General features: G+C 25.4%; 2 protein-coding genes across 2 annotated transcripts; both read right to left on the bottom strand.

The window, feature by feature from the left end:
* Positions 1–426: 426 nt before the first annotated feature.
* On the bottom strand, positions 427–7,580 carry LOC128964479 (xaa-Pro aminopeptidase 1-like). The gene is made up of 8 exons (XM_054311076.1): positions 7,276–7,580; positions 3,301–4,042; positions 3,011–3,179; positions 2,757–2,888; positions 2,515–2,624; positions 1,924–2,458; positions 1,073–1,171; positions 427–746 (listed from the first exon to the last, which is right to left on the bottom strand). The coding sequence occupies exons 2-8, from the start codon at positions 3,999–4,001 to the stop codon at positions 627–629; spliced, it is 1,866 nt and encodes a 621-aa protein (XP_054167051.1). The 5' UTR covers positions 4,002–4,042; positions 7,276–7,580; the 3' UTR covers positions 427–626.
* LOC128964764 (uncharacterized) lies at positions 4,384–5,058 on the bottom strand. Its single transcript, XM_054311401.1, has one exon. The coding sequence runs from the start codon at positions 4,942–4,944 to the stop codon at positions 4,384–4,386; it is 561 nt and encodes a 186-aa protein (XP_054167376.1). The 5' UTR covers positions 4,945–5,058.
* Positions 7,581–18,962: the final 11,382 nt, after the last annotated feature.

The following is an 18,962-nucleotide window of genomic DNA, read 5'->3' as shown; positions in this document are numbered from 1 at the left end:
ATGAAACTTTGTTTAATAAAAATTAATGATTTTTGAATAAAGAAAATCTGATGTATGACTGATATGATTATTATAAACAATAAGTTTTTTTTGCTTAATTAAACTCCAGAATAAAAAATAATTTTTCTTCAATAAAAAGAAAAATTGTGAAATACATAGAAATAAAAGTCTGTTCACAATTGAAATTAAATGTATTGTTAATTATAAAACAAGTTATAAAACCCTAAAGAATAATACCCTAAATTGAATAAATGTTTTTCTCGCAAATTCTTACTAAAATGTGTTATCAAAAAATAACTGGAATTCTTGATCATAATTCTGTTATATAAATTCTATTCGTTGTTTAATAATATATCAGTCATTTATTTTAATCAAAAATATAAAATATATATTAAATATTTTTAGATATTTATAAAAACTATAAATTATTGATACTTTTTAAATACAACTCTTCAAATCTATTAAATTTAGTCGCCAATCATTTGTTTGTTTGTATTGATTTACATGAAGACATTAAACGTTTTGGCACTTCTTTTGTGGCTTAAAATTCAAGCGGAGATCGTAAACGACATTCAAATAACAATTTTACAAAAACCTAACGATTCGTTAACAATCAATCACAACAATCAGCCCAATGACTGCGTCTCTCTTAATAGCCATTGAAGAGCACTTCCTTTTCCTTGTTCTTCAAGAGCTTTACCAACAATATCACGACAGGTCTGATGATAGTTATCCAGCCATACAATCTGTCAGCAATTAATCATATTATTAATAAAGTATTAAAAATAAATAAAATTATATATATAACACTTTTTTATAATCACAATTCAATTTATTAATAATAATAATAATAAAATTATTATTCATAACTAATCGTCGACTCATTTCTCATTAAAATAAGTGTCAATAAATATATTAAATGTTTCAATAAATAAGTAGTTATAATATATTAAATTAATTGTAAACTCCTGTTTCTCTGGAAACGACAGGATATTAATGAGCAAAATAAACAACAAAATTAATTAAATATAACAAGAAATATATATATATATATAATGTGTGGATCACTTACTTCCTCACTCGTTAATAGCGATGGCTCAAGAAGTTTGGTCTGAATGGGCACAAGAGTTATTGTCTCAAATGTGAGATAACCTCTATTTCGATAGTTGTACTGTAAAAATAAGTAAATATTTAATAAATAAAAATTTATCACAAACGAGACAAAAAGCAACAAAAAAACAAATTAAATAATTAATAAAAAATAATTTGTTCATTAAATAAACTACTATTTAATAAAATAAATAAATATATAGAATTAAATTATAATAAAAAGATGTAAGATATACAGCATTAACCACATCATAGAAAATAAATTATGTAAAATCAGATTAGACTATAATATCTATATATGAATTACGAATGAAAACTAGAAATTAATTTAAATACAAATCTAATTTCACAAATGAAAGCCGTTTTGCATTTTGAGAAATATTTTTTTTGTTATAAAAAACAACAAAAATGTTATATTCAAAGCAAAAACTAATTAATAAAAAAATATTCTAAGTTATCGTCCAATAAATCAAAACAACATAACGTTTCAAAAGGAGGAACACAAATGAAAAGTTTAGGTAATGTTAGCTAAAAAGCAAAATAAAAATATAGCAAATAAACAAAATCACAAAAAATATTCAAAACTTATTTGCTTTTTTAATACTTAGTTTTAAATTAGAATTTTTGTTTATGCTTTCAATTTAAAGCAAAAGGGCTTTTAAATCATAAGATTTGTCTCTTTATTGAAATAAAAATTTAATTTATATCTGAAACGATAGTTTAAATAGTACTATAATATATAAATATATAAAATTATATAATACATGTATAAAAACAAAAAATGAGTGAAACAAAACTGGAAACCAGTCATACCTTAGTGTTAGCTTTTTTTATGAGCACCAGATTCTCGATCCTTATGCCAAACTTGTCGTCTTCATAAAATCCCGGCTCATTTGACAGAATCATGCCTTCGACAAGTCCCGGATCATCCGGGTATGGCCTATAACTGATACCCATAGGGCCCTCGTGAACATTCAAAAACATTCCAACCCCATGACCCGTGCCATGCAAATAGTCAAGTCCTACGTCCCACAGAGCTTTACGAGCGCACGTATCCAACACATTGCCCTTAACTAACTGTGGGAATGTAGAAGTTGCCAGTGCTATATGGCCTTTAAATACACGAGTAAAGCACTCTTTCTCAAAGCTAGACGGCGTTCCCAAATGTATGGTACGAGTGACGTCGGTAGTGCCGTCTTTATATTGAGCGCCGGAGTCACATAAATATATCTCATCTTTTGTTATCTGTCTATTGGTCTCCTCAGTGGATCGATAGTGAATAATGGCAGCATTGGGTCCCGAAGCTGATATCGTCTCAAAACTAAGTCCTACAAAGTCTTCCTGTTCTCTAAAGTTGTTAACAAATAAATAATTAGCAAATAGTCTAATAAGTCTAACACAAACCTTCGGAATTGCTCTAATTTATTGGCAGCCGATATCTCGTCGACATCTCCATTGGATACCTCCTCCTCAAGCCATGCAAAGAATTCACACAAAGCAACTGCATCTTTGATCTGACGAAATGTGAGAAAAAGACAATTTTTTTAGTTTTTATAAGTCTCGCATAATATACACTAACAACTAATTAATGCAAATTAAATGCAAATAAATCATTTGATTCGTTCAAAAAAAAGTAGTCAACTCACGTGTGCTCTTTTCATGCCTTCAATTTCAACGGAGTTTTTGATGGCTTTCTTCAGCTGAATGGGACTCAAGGAATCAACTCTTCGTGATTCTGGTACAAGACTGACTAGACTGCAACTCGATTTCTGAGATATCTGTGACAAACAAATATAATTAAAAACAATAAAAAAAATTTAATTATTAAGAAAATTCAATCCAACATCGGTTGGAAATAAATAATAAAATATTTATAAATACAATACAAAACAATACAAACCCATATCTTTCCTTGAATTTGACTGATCATCCATTTGAGAAACTCTTTTATCATTTTATAGGGCCGTAACTCAATGTTAGAGCCGTGTGTTTGATGATTTATAGCCGAGACATCAATATGCAAATGTTTGGATGCCTCCGGACTCAACTTATTTTCGTCAATAAATAAACTGTGAAATTAAAAATTGAAAGAAACAACAAAAACATTAAGTAATTAATAAATAAATATTTAAAAAACTAATTGTCTTTAAATGTTGTTTAATTTATAAATTAAGATTAAATATCACTTACTATATGTTGTCGATTGTTATTACTGAATAGGCAAAGAAAACTGGATTAAAATCAATGTCAGATCCCCGAAGATTAAATAGCCAAGCGATCTCATCGAGTGCTGTAAGGATCAGTGCTGTTGTTTCTTTAGCTACCATCTCTTGTCTAATCTCAACAATTTTTTCAATCCATGACTTTCCAGTAAACACCAATTGTAACGGTTCTACGCTTTTGTTAGGCGGTGGTGGTCTGTTGTCCCAAACCTCATCCACAAGATTATCATTGATTGGCACTAATGTATGGCCCGCCGAATCTAATTGATTCGCTAATTGTCTCCAAGTTTCAAATGATATCACAAATGGGTCGACACCAACTCGACTACCGGGTGATAGGTTTTTGCAAAGCCATTCGGCTTGAGTTGGTGTTCCCGGAATGGCATCTTTCATAAGAGTCCAGTTGTGATCCAACTGTTTCTCTGCTTGAAGAAAATATCGACCGTCTGTCCAAAGAAGTGCGTCTTTGGATGTAATAATTGCTGTGCCGGCACTTCCATCAAAACCAGATATGAAGGCCCGCCTGGCATCACAAGAAGCTATATATTCACTTCCATGGGCATCGGCTGACGGAACAATATAAGCGTGGATAGAGTCGGACACATAACTAGAGTTTTTCATAAGAGATCTCAGTCTCTTTAAGACATTTCCCGTATTTTTTATGGCCATATTAAGCGGTTCCTCGTCTGAACTCTCGTAATAATCGTTGCCTAAATTGATTTTAATATAAATATTTTTGTTTTAATATTTTGGTTTTTCTTATTAAAATATTTATTTTTATAAGCAATTAAAATGCAATTAACATGTAATTGAATGGTAAATATGTTAATAAAAAAGAGTAAAAACACAACCAATTAGTATCTTATGTGTAATAAAGTTAGTCTCAGGAATATAACACCAAACAGTATTGTTATCTTTTTTAATATAAGTTTATCGCAAACAATATCATCATTATTTAATAAAAGTATTTATATGACGGAGATATAACATTTAAAAACTTGAAAGATATCCTATTATATACCAAATGTTATTAATAAAAAAATTATATTTTCTATATAAAATAAGATAGTGGGCGCAGACCTCCAAAATTGAGGGGTATATTTCTAGATCCGAGTGAATAATTAAAATTTTTCAACGAAGGATTACTAAGTGAGGCCATAGATGAGGCAAATGCAGCAGCCATTTGCGGGTTACCGCTGGCCACTGCTAAGTATTTTAAAGTTTCGGTAACTATTGATGGAAAAGCGGCGGCGGCCGCTGCCTGAGCTTCAATAACATCTTGAAGAGCAATACTAGAGGCGAGTAGTCCCTCATCATTACGATCTTTAGAAGTGGAAGCACTAATAGATGGGACGTGTGGTGACGAGATTAAAGATGAACCGGCCGTACCGTTTCTCAGGGCAGCCTCTGGCGGGTGATTGTGTTTATTGTTAGCTTTCTTTACGCGATTATTTACAGTAACGGCCCGTCCCGGACATTGTCTATCTCGAGAACAACGCCAGTAAACAGTGCCGTCTTTGCCATCCCTCACCTTATTATATCTGTGGCCCTCAAACAATAGGGCGACACCTCCTCTCTGAGTGGCCACATATGAACACGAGTTAGAGTCCATCACTACATTAACTTATTATCACTTATCACAACCCAATTAAGATCAATCACAAACAATTACAATCACAATCATATTTGATAAATGCTCACTATTTCACTATCACATCAAAAAGTGATGTCCTCACCAAATGGACAATCATTATGTTATTAATTATCACAATAATCACATTAATAGATTGTTAAAAAATTAAAACATAAAATCATAAAAATATAAATAAAACAAAACAATGAAATTCAATACTTTTCTAAAACAAAAACTTTTTTATGTGTTGATTTCAAGAGTACAACAGCGCTAAACACATGAAACAATTTGGATGAAGTGATGGTATAGATGTGCGCAAAGAGTTTGTAGAGTAGTACTGGTAATGGAAAGGGAGACGAGAGAAACGAGAGGAGAGACGGCTAATAATTGGTGATATACTTATTGAATACAACATCAGTGGTAAAGCAATATAGCAATCGACTACTTGTACTACAGAAAAGTCATATTGAGGTCAATGAACGCACAATTATGTCTAACAAGCTCTGGGAGGCATTCCATCCACAAAAAAGTTGGCAATGGATTCAATGGATTGCTGGCATTGGATGAGCAATGGCTATACATTCACGCCGTTTGATAAGTCGATGGCAAGAAAAAGCAGTTTATGCGACATTAATATTCATGTTTTGAAAAACCAGTAGACAATGGCTTATACTATATATATGGCACACAATTGAGATCACTATTTTATAACAACCAGTTACCACTAATACCTGTGCGCCAATTTGGCTATCAATTAGTTACACGAGTTTTAATCAATTAATAAAACTAAGAATCTCATAATCCATGACTAAATGGCAACAAAACACTCATAATATTAACAGAATTTGTAACCCAATTCTTGAAATATTAATTTTAATAATAACACCAAATCACTGAATCCAAGAATACAAAAGTTTTGATGAAGTTTTAGTTATGATGTCTATTGGATAGTCATGTCTTATTTGATATCAATTATGTTATGCAATGAGTCTAACATTGCATTCAAGATAGAGAGATGAGGACAGGACTCATGTGAGTGGGAGATATGACATAAAGATATTAAAGAATTGGCTCTTTAGGAATGCAGTTGTAGTAGAAGTGGTGGAGTGTTGGTAGTGGTGTTAGTGGTTGTCCTAATAGTTGCTCTTTTAGACCAAATAAAACAACTGGTATTAGACCTTCTAGTCTGACGGGATTGAGATTATTTGCAGCCCTCGGCTCTGGTAGGCATTCAGTTCACGGCAGGGCATTGGCCTAAGTGTAGCTCAAGTAAGCCTCTCTTTAAGCAATGGGTTTCACAAAAAATAAAAATAAATGAATTGACTCTTAGTTTTAGATTATATTTAACTCTTATACAAGTTATATAAACGTTGTATAAATAGGTCTAATAATAATCTAAATGCTATATATCATTGGCAATATTTGACGCAAACCTAATGAATCCTGCTTTCCCTTGCCTTCCCTGTGCTGCTCTCCTCCCGATCCTATCCTCTCTATCTATCCTTTTCCCTCCCAGTGTTAGCCAAACATTCAAAACATTTATTGGGCGCACCTTATAATGGGTTAACGCAACTATTAATACAGTCAAAAGCAATCACTTATGTAAGCAACGGGAGAGCACTGATAGTCCTAATGTACAACACACCTGTCCAGCACTTGAAGGAGGGAACGGGGAGGTAGACAGAGATTGGATGCAAGAATTATGTGAACCACTTGTTCTGTAGACCAGACAAGACATAAGTTATGGCAATAGAGTTGGTCTCCAACCCCAATAGCAAAGGCATGTTAGGCCTCTCTCTCTCTCTCTCTCTCTCTCTCTCCTCAACCCTACTGTTCCCTCATTTGTTTCATTGATATCTCCAGCTATTAGTCATTAATATTCTAATAACGTCTTCGCAAACAAGTTTTACGAGCATTTCGTATGACTTTTAGACAACAAAACCAATTGATATTCATTTCATGGCATACCTTATCAGTGATACCAATGGCTTAAAACATGCCTTAAAGAGTTTAATACCTGCTGTAGACTTAAAATAACTAACATTTTATACGATATATCATTAAAAACGTGAAGTAGAGCTAACCGGCCAACACTCGGGCACATACCTAAGCCAACCACTCAACTGTTAAGCAATGCAATCGATGTATAAACTAATATACCTTATATTGAATTACATTTTATGGCAAACAATGTTTTGCATAAGTATTTACTAAACATTTACTCAATTATTATTATTGTATTAAAAATATTATTATTTTATTCAATAGCCTGTCATTTATATAAACATTTTAGTAATAATGTTGTCTTACCTTAAAATTAATGCCAAATTATGGTTTGCTTTTTAAATACCGGTCCAATCAAATATAAACACTGGTATTATCTTTTTTTTTTATTACAATAACTTTATTATTGTTATTATTGCCAATCAATACGTGTACTTACAGTATATATATATATAAACAGTCTTATAATTTATAATACAGTATATGTTAAACAATAATAGCATACAATTTAAATACAATAATAATGATAAAAATATGGATTTCAATGATAGTCTTGAAAACTATATTATTATTGTCTAAACAAATATTCAATACATTATTATGTTTGTCTGTAGTGTGACGTCAGGCTAACAGTGCTAATAGTAGTCAGTATTGACTCCAATAGTAAATCACATATTACTTGAGCGCCAAATGTACAAACTTTTTAACATTTTAAACATTTTGCATATATTAATATAAATTATATAATAATCTTTTAAATTATCATTGATTTGTGATTATTATTTGACTCTATTTGAAATATTTATAAAATAAAATTACTATAATTTTTGTAATATTTTAGAATCTATTGACTCTCACTCTACATATAAATACTAATTATTTAAATAAAAAACTTGAACTCAATTTTTTATTTATTTATTTAGTATTACTGACTCAATAATATTGAATTTATTATGAATTTTGATTTAGTTAAAAATTCAGTGAAAGTGAATCTCAGGAATTGGATTTATAGTAAAAAAATTTAACATTTGAAAAAAACTACTTTAATATTGAAAATACAGAATATATTACTTATTCTTTCCAATTATAAATAACATTAATAAGAAAAGTTATACCAAAAAAATGGTAGCAGTTTTTTAATGATAATTATGTTTTTAAAAGAGTGAACATTCAGTTTACCTATTTTTTAAAAAACACTGTTCAATATAAATGCTAATGAATTCATTTGTGAATTAACTATTAAGCAGTTTTGCTGTAAAATAAATTAAAAAGTGAGAGAAAGGCTTAAAAAACGGCAGCCACTGAACACTGAGTGCTAATCACGATTACAGATGAGATTTAAATATCTGTCTCCCTGTGCTTGTGTTTCAAACTATTTACTATCGCTTAATTAAATTGTGGTTTCAAAACAACAACTAAAACCGGCTTTTGGTTTCATACAGTATACATAGTATATTGCAATTTGCAAATCAATATGAAAACCCTCTTTAGTTATGTTTATTTTTTATTTTATTATACAGTACTTGTCTAATATACCTGTAGTGTTTTGATCGGTAGGTGCTATCAAACAGCAATATCGATGATTGAACGAGATTTTATTTTTTGTTATTAATACCATACGTATAGCTCAACGCCAGCAAAATTAATATTTTCTCTTTAATTGATTATTTGCCTTAATATTTGATTTAATTAAAACAAATTTTTGTAGTATTCCCTAATGGCGATCACAATCGACACACTATTTGCTATAAAATTAAAAAAAAGTTTTCATAACTTTTTTCTTATTTTTTGATTACTTCATTACAATTTTCGCACTCATTAGTCATTTACTGTAGGTATTAAAATGATTAGGTATAAGCTTTATATACAGACAACTGTTTTGCATTGCTATCTAATCCCGATTCCCAATACCCACCACTGCATTGGCTTTCATGAGTCTGACCCCTCAAGTCGTGTTAGAAAACTTTTTTGACGCAAACTTTTTTTTGTATTTTAATTTTAAAAGACTTTTTGTTTATTACTTATTAAACTTTTTCATTATTTATTAAATAGATTTTCAATACTAATATTATTATATTAAAATTGCAGTTTAAATTTATAATTATTTCTTACAGGTTTTTATGAGTAATATTATTTTACATTTATTTTATTTAATTATTTATTTTAACCTATTAACTTATATTATTTTTGAATAATTTAATTTTTATTTAAAATTATATTTTATTTATACTTTTTTTTAAATACAATAATTTATGTTTAATATACAAATCAGTGTTTAATCTCAATTTTGTTATGAATTGCATTTTTTTCAAAATGAAATATTGTGTATAAAATTATATTTTATAAAATACACGATTAAATGACAATATTATAGTGACAAATATTTTTTGATTAGATCTATAATATAATCGTAAAATTAGTTATTTGTGCATTCAGTGCAATGATTAAGCCTATCAGTAATATTTTAATATTATATTTTAATGATAAAATATAAGTAAAGCAAATTAAAAACAATACATCAAAATATGTTGTGATTTTGAGAAATGAAATATTGTTTTAAGCGTTTCTCTGACATCTCTACTGAATCTTTTCTCCAGTGGAGATGTTTTTAGCGATAATTTATTTTAACTAATTTTGAAATCTAAGGTATAATAACCTCTAAATTTTTTAGTAAAAAAAGAGTATTAAGCATTACATACATACCATAGATGTATACCCCTTTTTGGCCAATAATATTGACTACAACTGGTAAATAGGAGTTGACTTTCCATTAATTTTGTTCAAATATTTTTGAAAAATAAAGAATATATTTATCAGTTATAGAACTCTTGGGAGAGATGAGAGATATTTTACATTAATATTAAATAAGAGGTATAAAAGTATTAGTCTTTTTAAAGAGTTATAGGAATGAGTTTGAATTGTTAATTCATTTTGACTGTAATTTTTCATATCATCGATTAGCCAGTCTTTAGGCTTTTGGAGAAATTTGAAAATTATAAACAAAATTACCAACACTTTGCTTCCCCCTATCGCTCCCTTTAAACACACACACACTCATCCCTCTCCTATGTCTATGTTTTATCTTTTTAAATGCTACACAAATGAACTATCATTTGGCATAAAAATGCAATTTATATATTGAAGTTGAATAGAGTTCATATCTGACAAGTTTAATGATTTTTTTGCAGACCTTTTTGTTTTTTACAAATTATTATAAAACCTTATTTTTATATTTTGTTTGCCTGTTGTTATTGTTTGCAATATTATAGTTTATGTGCAATATTTTTTGCAAAATTTCCAACAAATTAAGATTCCAACACATCTATTGAATATGTATTGAGGTATAACTATATTACTTAAGACAATACTATAGCCAACAAACAAAATTACAAATTTTTATTTTGTTGTTTTAGTTTTCGTTGTATTTTTTATTTAATAGATATATAACCAAATATTATGAGAAAAGAAACGTTTTTATTAATCTTTCGTGATTTAAGAAAAGTTGCAAATTATAAACTTGTAATTAATGTAAAACAAAACTCAATAATTTTTTATATAAACATTTAGAATAAAAAAAAACTTTTTTTTCTAATTTTGTATAATTTATAAGTTTTTTTGTTTAGAAAAAACAAAGTTTTATTTTAATTTGCATCTAATGCTCCAAATAATGATGTTTTACTTGAAAAATATTTTGCTAATCGATAACTGGCTCACGAGTTATGTTCAAATTTACTTATTAAGTAAGAGGGCTCATACCTATTAAAAAGCACATATTACTAACCATAGAGTACCATCCCAGTGCCGAGACGGACATACAGTCCATCCCAATGTTGTATATATTATAACTTTACTTATATAAAAATATATAATTTTGTTATACTAAACGTGTTGAATAATTTGCCTCATTTTGCATATATGTTTGTTTTTGTTTCTGTCAATCTTATAGCAAAAATATATACAACACAAAACTATGTTTTTATTGTTATTATTATTATTAGTTGTATATTTCAAATATTATGGGCACGTATTTGCAGAATAATTAATATCTCGGAGAAAATTACACGTTATTATACATTGTCTGCCTTAACATTGAAGGCAAAGATTTATTTGAGTCAATGAAATATTGCGGCCTTTCATTTACTATACGCTACACTATATTATGAAAATATATTTATATATAAAATATAAAGAAAAACCGAAATCAACGTTTATTAACAGTGTCTAAGGATTCTCAGCACTTGTAGATATAATATGTGTATAGTTTTTTATATACAGTATTACAGTATAATATAAGCCTTTTATTAAGAGCGTGAATGCACTGTACTTATAAATTAGGTATAAAATTATTTTTATAACTTTAATAGTCGACCGCCTATTATAGCAAAGGATTAATAGTAGACGACGTGTTCCGCAAATTTAAACTCATATCGCAGATCATTAGCTATTAAACAATTCAATAATTATCAAATGATTAGAGATTATATGTTATGAAATATGCCCTCCAAAAGGGTACAGAAGGAGAAAGGGTTGAGAACCTATAATATGAAAAATATTCAGTCATGAAAACCAATCCTACGATTACTTATATAATATTTATACTTATTATATGTGTGTATATATGAGTAGAGAATAAATGTGTGATTAAAAACTAAATGGGGGTTAAGTTTTGATATAAAATTTAAGATCATAGCCCAAAGGGTACCATAATATTGGTCCAAAACATTATACATACCTAACACTATCTCCTAATGCTATTCTTATCTCAATTTATTCAAACTTTTATCTTTAGAGAGAGAGAGAGAGAGAGAGAGAGAGAGAGAGAGAGAGAGAGAGAGAGAGAGAGAGAGAGAGAGAAAGAAAGAGAGAGAGAGAGAGAGAAAGAGAAAGAAAGAAAGAGAGAGAGGTCATAGCAGTGCTGTATTGCTAAAATAAATGCGACAAAACTGATTCCCAATACTGATATAATCATTAAATATGTATTAATGGGAAAAAATAATTAAATCTCTAAAATTTTTCTTAAATTGATTGATATTAGTGATTACATAAGGTTTTGTAATAAAGAGTATAAAAATTTATTATTATATAATTTTTTGTGTCTGACTCCAGGATAAAAAACATAAGAAAAAAAGAGAACTAAAATATAATTTAATGCTTAACTACACCTAAAGATGTTATGTAACCAATGGTTAGCCTAAAACTTATTTTTCAATGTTTTTATCACTAAAATTATTTGGGTTTATACTCTACATGTATAGTATAGACTTATAATAAATATATGTATAAATTTATTTGTGTGAGTTCAACTATTAAAATAAGTTATAATATTCCCATAATAGGCTAAACATGTTATAAATTTCCCGGAGTTAATAATACTTTAGTTTTAGATATTTATAGAACTAACTCATTAATATTATGTCTATTTTTATTGCAATTTTAAGCAATAAATTTGATAAAATATCTTTAAATAGGCACTTAAAACTCAAGTAAATGAATTGCTAATAAGTTATCTAAAGCTTGAAATTATTTTTTTTAAACTCTGTAATAAGTTATATAATGTTTATAATATTATTACCATTTTAATACATATATATATATATATAAAAGATAATAATTAAAATTAAGACAAATATTGATAAGAAAAATTTGGCCTACATTTTAATAGTAAATTTTATTATTTAGGAACTTTATAATACTTAAAATTATAACATAAAATATATCTATAGATATTATTTTTGTATCATTTAATTAAAGGGTTATATTTATAAAATTATTTTTGATACTTTTATTGATCAAATAATAAAATTACAACAAATGAATGTCATTAAAAACAAAAAAAAACTCTGTTATTAAATCACAACAACAAATGAGGGAATTGTGGGTCGCATTGAAAAGCATTAAGACTTATCAATCATCACTAAAGCAAATGAATAATTGAATCGCCTTTTTATTAATATTAAACAAATTTGTATTAAATTAAATAATATTGTATTAAATACAAAATGTTTTGTAAATATTAATTTGAGAGTTTGATAAAAAATCAAATACTAAAGTATTGTATATATTACTAACTAAAACTGCTATATTGTTTTATATTTATATAAATAGATTTTAATAATCAATCTCTTTATTTCTAAAAAGCAATGTTTAACCCTTTTACTATAATTTTTCGTGTAATGTATATTAAAATTAATAATTTCTTAACCTAAATATGAAATAGAGATAACTTTATATGAATTAAACTCATAACTTATATTTGTTTTTATTTTCATTAATTTATTTAATAAACTTAATTCAAAGTTGGCATAAATTTAATTTTTTTATCTGCAAATGTAATCATAGACAGGTATTGTATTATAATTTGTGTTTATAATTATATAATGAATGAGATATTAAATAACCAATAGTTGAATTAATATATTGTACTTTGTATATATCATTGCATTTTTAAATATATACTCAAATCTAGTATAATTGATCAAATGATAAATTGATCAAATAATGAATATTTCAGTTAATAATGTAATTTTAATTGATTTTTATAATTAATAAAGTGATTATTAAAATGATATAAAGCATTAATATATATTTTTTATCTTATAATAGTTTACGACTTATAGTTCAATTCATACACAATCCATATATTTTGTAAAATAAAATTAAGTTCATTTACAATAAACAAAACTAACAAATAATATATAGATTTATTTGTTAGTAAAAATGAACTATTTCCTTTCAGAGTAATATATATTAATTTATATAATTTTATAATACTAAATAAAAAATTGTAAATTGATTTGTGAAGCTCAATAATAAAAACAATTTTAGTATTTTTATGTAATTGTTACAAATAAAACTATATAATAAATAACAATTTAAAACTGTTTGACATCTATTACTAGATTTTTAAAAGCCATTAAAATGTCAAAATTAGCTAAATTAACAAAAATGTAAAAACATTGATTAAAAAATTAATTTTCAAATTTAATAACAAATGTATTTTTTGTTGATCAAAGTTTATCATATTAATTCTGTTACAATTTTTATATTTCAAATAAACTGTAAATTTATATTCAAATATTTAAATACGGATTATTTTGCAATAATTCAAATATAATTCCAATAAAATAAAGTCTAACTTAAAAGCTATTTTTCATTTAATTAATTCACGCAAACTAATTTTGTTTTTATTAACAATTTTATTGAAAAAATTAGTGTGTATGTGTATGTGTATGTGTATGTGTATGTGTATGTGTATGTGTATGTGTATGTGTATGTGTATGTGTATGTGTATGTGTATGTGTATGTGTATGTGTATGTGTATGTGTATGTGTATGTGTATGTGTATGTGTATGTGTATGTGTATGTGTATGTGTATGTGTATGTGTATGTGTATGTGTATGTGTATGTGTATGTGTATGTGTATGTGTATGTGTATGTGTATGTGTATGTGTATGTGTATGTGTATGTGTATGTGTATGTGTATGTGTATGTGTATGTGTATGTGTATGTGTATGTGTATGTGTATGTGTATGTGTATGTGTATGTGTATGTGTATGTGTATGTGTATGTGTATGTGTATGTGTGTGTATGTGTGTGTATGTGATCTAAAAATAATACAAAATAAAAGGCATAAAATGTTTACTGTGTAAAAAATAATATTTTGCACTATAAATAAATTTATATGCTATTGAAGATAAAACATATTTTAAAATTTAGATTTCAAACTAATAAGTGATGCCTTTAATAGATAACAAATAACACAATCAAAAATACAAATACAATTTTTTTATCAATATAACCAATTCTAATATAAATTTTATAATGTGCAAAAATATATTATGTAATCATAATAATCAAAATGTAACCTATTTGGTCAAAAAATTAAGTCAATTAATTACTTGATATTTGCACTTCATTTAACATAACGGCAAACAAATATAAATCGATTATTAATAGTTTTTGTTTTGTATTTAAAAATGGACTAAAATCTATCATTTAATATCTAAGTTTAAATCAATGATTTTTTAGTTATAAGTCCAATCATTAATTTTGATATTTATGTATTTATAAGTAAATAATAAGCAATGTTAATAAACTTTGTTTCGCAATTCATAGTAAAAATTAATTTTATTTCTTTTATTAAATTGTTTGATTGTTAAAATAAATTAGTAATTTAAATAAATAATTTCATTTACGTATTGCTTGAGACAAGAGTCAAAGCAAACAATATTTAAAGTAAAAACTAATTACTTTTTGAATTAATGATAATTTATATATAAATTATTAGATTTAAAAAATAAGAAGTTATATAAATATTGTTTTATAAACAAGATTAAAACTAATCTGGATGTTTAATATTAACATTTGAGTTAATTAAAATTTATTCAGAAATATATATATAATACAGTTATTTAAAATAATTCATTAAATTTAGTAAAAACAACTAACATTTATAATAAAAATGAAATTTGAGATGGACATGTAAAGCAGGGTCATTTTTCAACAGGGATCGGGCAGGGAATGGGAGTTTGAATGATTCAATCATTATATTATCAAAAACAGGAATTTACTGTTTGATAATATTTCAGTTTTTCAATATATAAATTATATTACAGTACTATATAATAGATTCTTTTACAAAACAATATACAACTAAAAAAATAAAATCAATACTTTTTTAATTAAAATATTTTTAGTTTATGTAACACATAATAATAAAATTTTAAGTTTCACTTACATAGCAACAAAATGACAATAAGTATTTATTGACTTTGTGGACAATAATGTTTTGGTACTTATTTATTAACTAACATTAGCACTAATCGTTGTCTAATTGTTGTGTGTAGTTAATGTCTATATGTAACTTACAAATTTTTATAATAAATTATAATTTTTATATTAATCTATCATTTTATCAATTTTAGCTTCCAGTAAAATCAATATTGTAAATATTTGCCAATCAACTAATTGTTTACTCAGTTTATCAATAAAAAGTGAGATTAACAGTAAAGATATTATACAAAAAACAGGGATCAAACAGGTATTTGTTGATTGTTAGGGTAAAGGGATCGGACATACAAGTAGGTGGACAGAGAGAAAGAAAGAGAGAAAGAAAGAAAGAAAGAGAGAGAGAGAGAGAGAAAGAGAGAGAGAAAGAGAGAGAGAGAGAGAGAGAGAGAGAAAGAGAGAGAGAGAGAAAGAGAGAGAGAAAGAGAGAGAGAGAGAGAGCAATAACTACATGACAAAAATATTAAAAAGTTAAATCAATAATTTAAAACATAATTCCGTAAATTAAATAATCTTTTATAACATTAAAGATTATTTTATAGTCATATATACTAGAGGTCGAAACAAAAGAGGTTTTGATTCCTGTGTTGTATTACCGGTTCGGTTGCGGTTTCAATGTTTTGACTTGGGTTTAGGTTTTAAATCGTTTTTTAATCTTACTGTAATTTTTATAATTTATTCACATAATTATTATACAATAAAATACTAAAAAATAATATATTACAATATTTTTTTTATTTATGTAATTCATAAAAACCTTATTTTATTTATTTATTTAATAAAAATGTATATTCATAAAATTATTTTTATATATTAATATAAATATTTAATAACATTAAATAATTTATAACTAATTATTATGTTTAAAAATAATACCATAAATATAAATTTAAAATAAATAAAGTGTCTTTGTACACGTTTATACCCATTTTGTTTTATTTTTAAGAAAAAATTTGCCGTACTTTTTAAAAATAATTTATGTATGAAAAACGGTTTCGGTTTCATTCCGTTTTTGAGTTTCGGTTCGGTTCCGGTTTTTAAAAACTCTTTAAAACTCTGTTCCGACCTCTAATATATAGTACTTATAATTTTTATAATTTTATCACTTGTATTAATAACATTTATAAATTTGTTATTTTAAATGGATCTCTATTGAAATCAGCATTAGTTGTAAAGAGCTATCACTATAAATACTTTATAATAAAATTCAATTCAATATGTCATCTATTTTTAATAATTTTCATTCAATAAAAATAATTGAATCATTTGTTATGACATCTCCTAAGCTGTTTGTCCTTTGATTATGAAATTAAGTTTTTGAAAATTTGAAAAATCTAACGATTGATAGTTACTTTGTTAAAAAAGTGCCAAACTTTACAATAAAGAGTATTATTTGATTTATAATTTTAATTAAACATAAAAAAACTAAAACTAAAAAACTTTAAATAACTAAATTATAGTTTAGTAAAGTCTAGTCACTGAATTAATCTAGACTTTAGATTCTAAAGCATATTAAATGTTGAATATAATATTTTACACATTTTTATTGAAAAAATATTTAACCAAAAGTGAAAACAAGATATATCAATATTAATTAGTATATTTTAATTATTATTAATTTATGATATAACACATATTTTATTTATTATAATTTTTATACAGTATATTATATAGTCAAACAAATTTCATGTACAACGCATTATATAGATTAAAAATATATATTTGGTTTATATACAGTATATACTGTATATTAAGATATAAGATTTTAAAGAAAAATTGTTATAAAAGTGCTGATAAAACAATACAGATTAGGATATATTTTTTAATTAAAATTATATATTCTATTCTTATGTGTTATAAAGTATAAGTTATAATATGATGTATAGTTTATATTTTAAAATTTTACCCTATATATTCAAATCTGTATTGCTTGTAATAATTGTGATTATTTCAATAATTTTATATTTTTTATATTAAACACATTATTAAATATATTAAATATATTAAATAATTTAATGATTATTATATATTAAATAATGTATTTAATATTAAAAATATAAAATTAAATAAAATCATATAACAATTATTATCAAATTCATATGATTTACAAGACCAGTACATATGATTAGTGACAAACCAGCGATTATTGTCATACAGTTTGCATCAACATATGTGACATAAGATATAAAATACTATAAATATTCTGTATATTTGAATTTTGTAAATATTATAAATAGTAAAAGATATCATTAAATTTATATATTAATACACACTTTTTGTTTAATTTTAAGATAATCTTTGTAAATGTTTAGAATTGATGACAACAAAAAATGTAATGTTATTTTGTATTGTAAATCATACGGTAGTCTTAGTAAAACAATAGTGAAATGTGTGTTGAATATACAAAATGTCAATTTAATAATTTTTGTTTTAATCTAAAGAAAATATTTTTTGTATAACATTTAATAAATCATATGATATGATATATTATAGATTTTATAGTATAATTAGATTAAAGGTAAATATCTACTTTTTTGAACTCATTTTTTAAATAATTTATCTTAAAAAACAAAATATAAATTTGGTTTCTGTTTAGTATTTTATATTTAATTTTTATAATTTAAAATTATAATAATATAAAATATAATAATACAGTATAAATTTATTTAAATTAAGTCAAATAATATTATTTGATAGCAGAGAAAAATGCGAAAGAGAGACATCCATTGAAAGCAAATCAAAATAATTTCAAGTTTTAAAAGTTTATAACTAAACTAAACAAACATTATTAATCTACATTAATAAATATAAAATTTTGTTTTAATTTAATATTAATAATTTTAAATAAAACAAATTTTATAATAAATTTAATACATTTTTGAGAATATTTCTTATTTAAAAAATTATTTATAATATATAAAAATAGATAACATTTAATTTGTACGGTAATAAAACTCTTTTAAGGTTTCTTTATAAAATGAGCTATTATTATATCATTTGTAAATAAAATATTAACCTTTAAACGATAGATGTTTCTAAATAATAATCAACAAAAAATAAACTGATTTTTATACTAAAGGATTTGTCATATTTAGACAAATACTTTTAGATTTAAGTAAAACTTTCGTATTATATAAAAGAATAAAAATTAATATAAAAATTATTGTTACATAACTACAGAAAAAAGTTTTAAAAGATTATTAATT

This window comes from Oppia nitens, unplaced genomic scaffold (assembly GCF_028296485.1).
Source record: "Oppia nitens isolate AA-2021 unplaced genomic scaffold, nextdenovo-longstitch-racon4-pilon3 scaffold9_pilon_pilon_pilon, whole genome shotgun sequence".
Taxonomy (NCBI): Eukaryota; Metazoa; Arthropoda; class Arachnida; order Sarcoptiformes; family Oppiidae; genus Oppia; species Oppia nitens.
The sequence above is the reverse complement of the archived record's forward strand: the minus strand, read 5'-3'. Positions and strand labels throughout refer to the sequence as shown.

Bases quoted from the DNA above. Each gene is read 5' to 3' on its own strand.
- LOC128964479 (XM_054311076.1), bottom strand. From the start codon at position 4,001: ATGGCCATAAAAAATACGGGAAATGTCTTAAAGAGACTGAGATCTCTT. The intron at 3,180-3,300 runs GTAAGTGATATT...TTAATTTCACAG, and splicing joins ATAACAATCGACAACATATA to TTTATTTATTGACGAAAATA. The intron at 2,459-2,514 runs GTTTGTGTTAGA...TAACAACTTTAG, and splicing joins AAATTAGAGCAATTCCGAAG to AGAACAGGAAGACTTTGTAG.
- LOC128964764 (XM_054311401.1), bottom strand. From the start codon at position 4,944: ATGGACTCTAACTCGTGTTCATATGTGGCCACTCAGAGAGGAGGTGTC.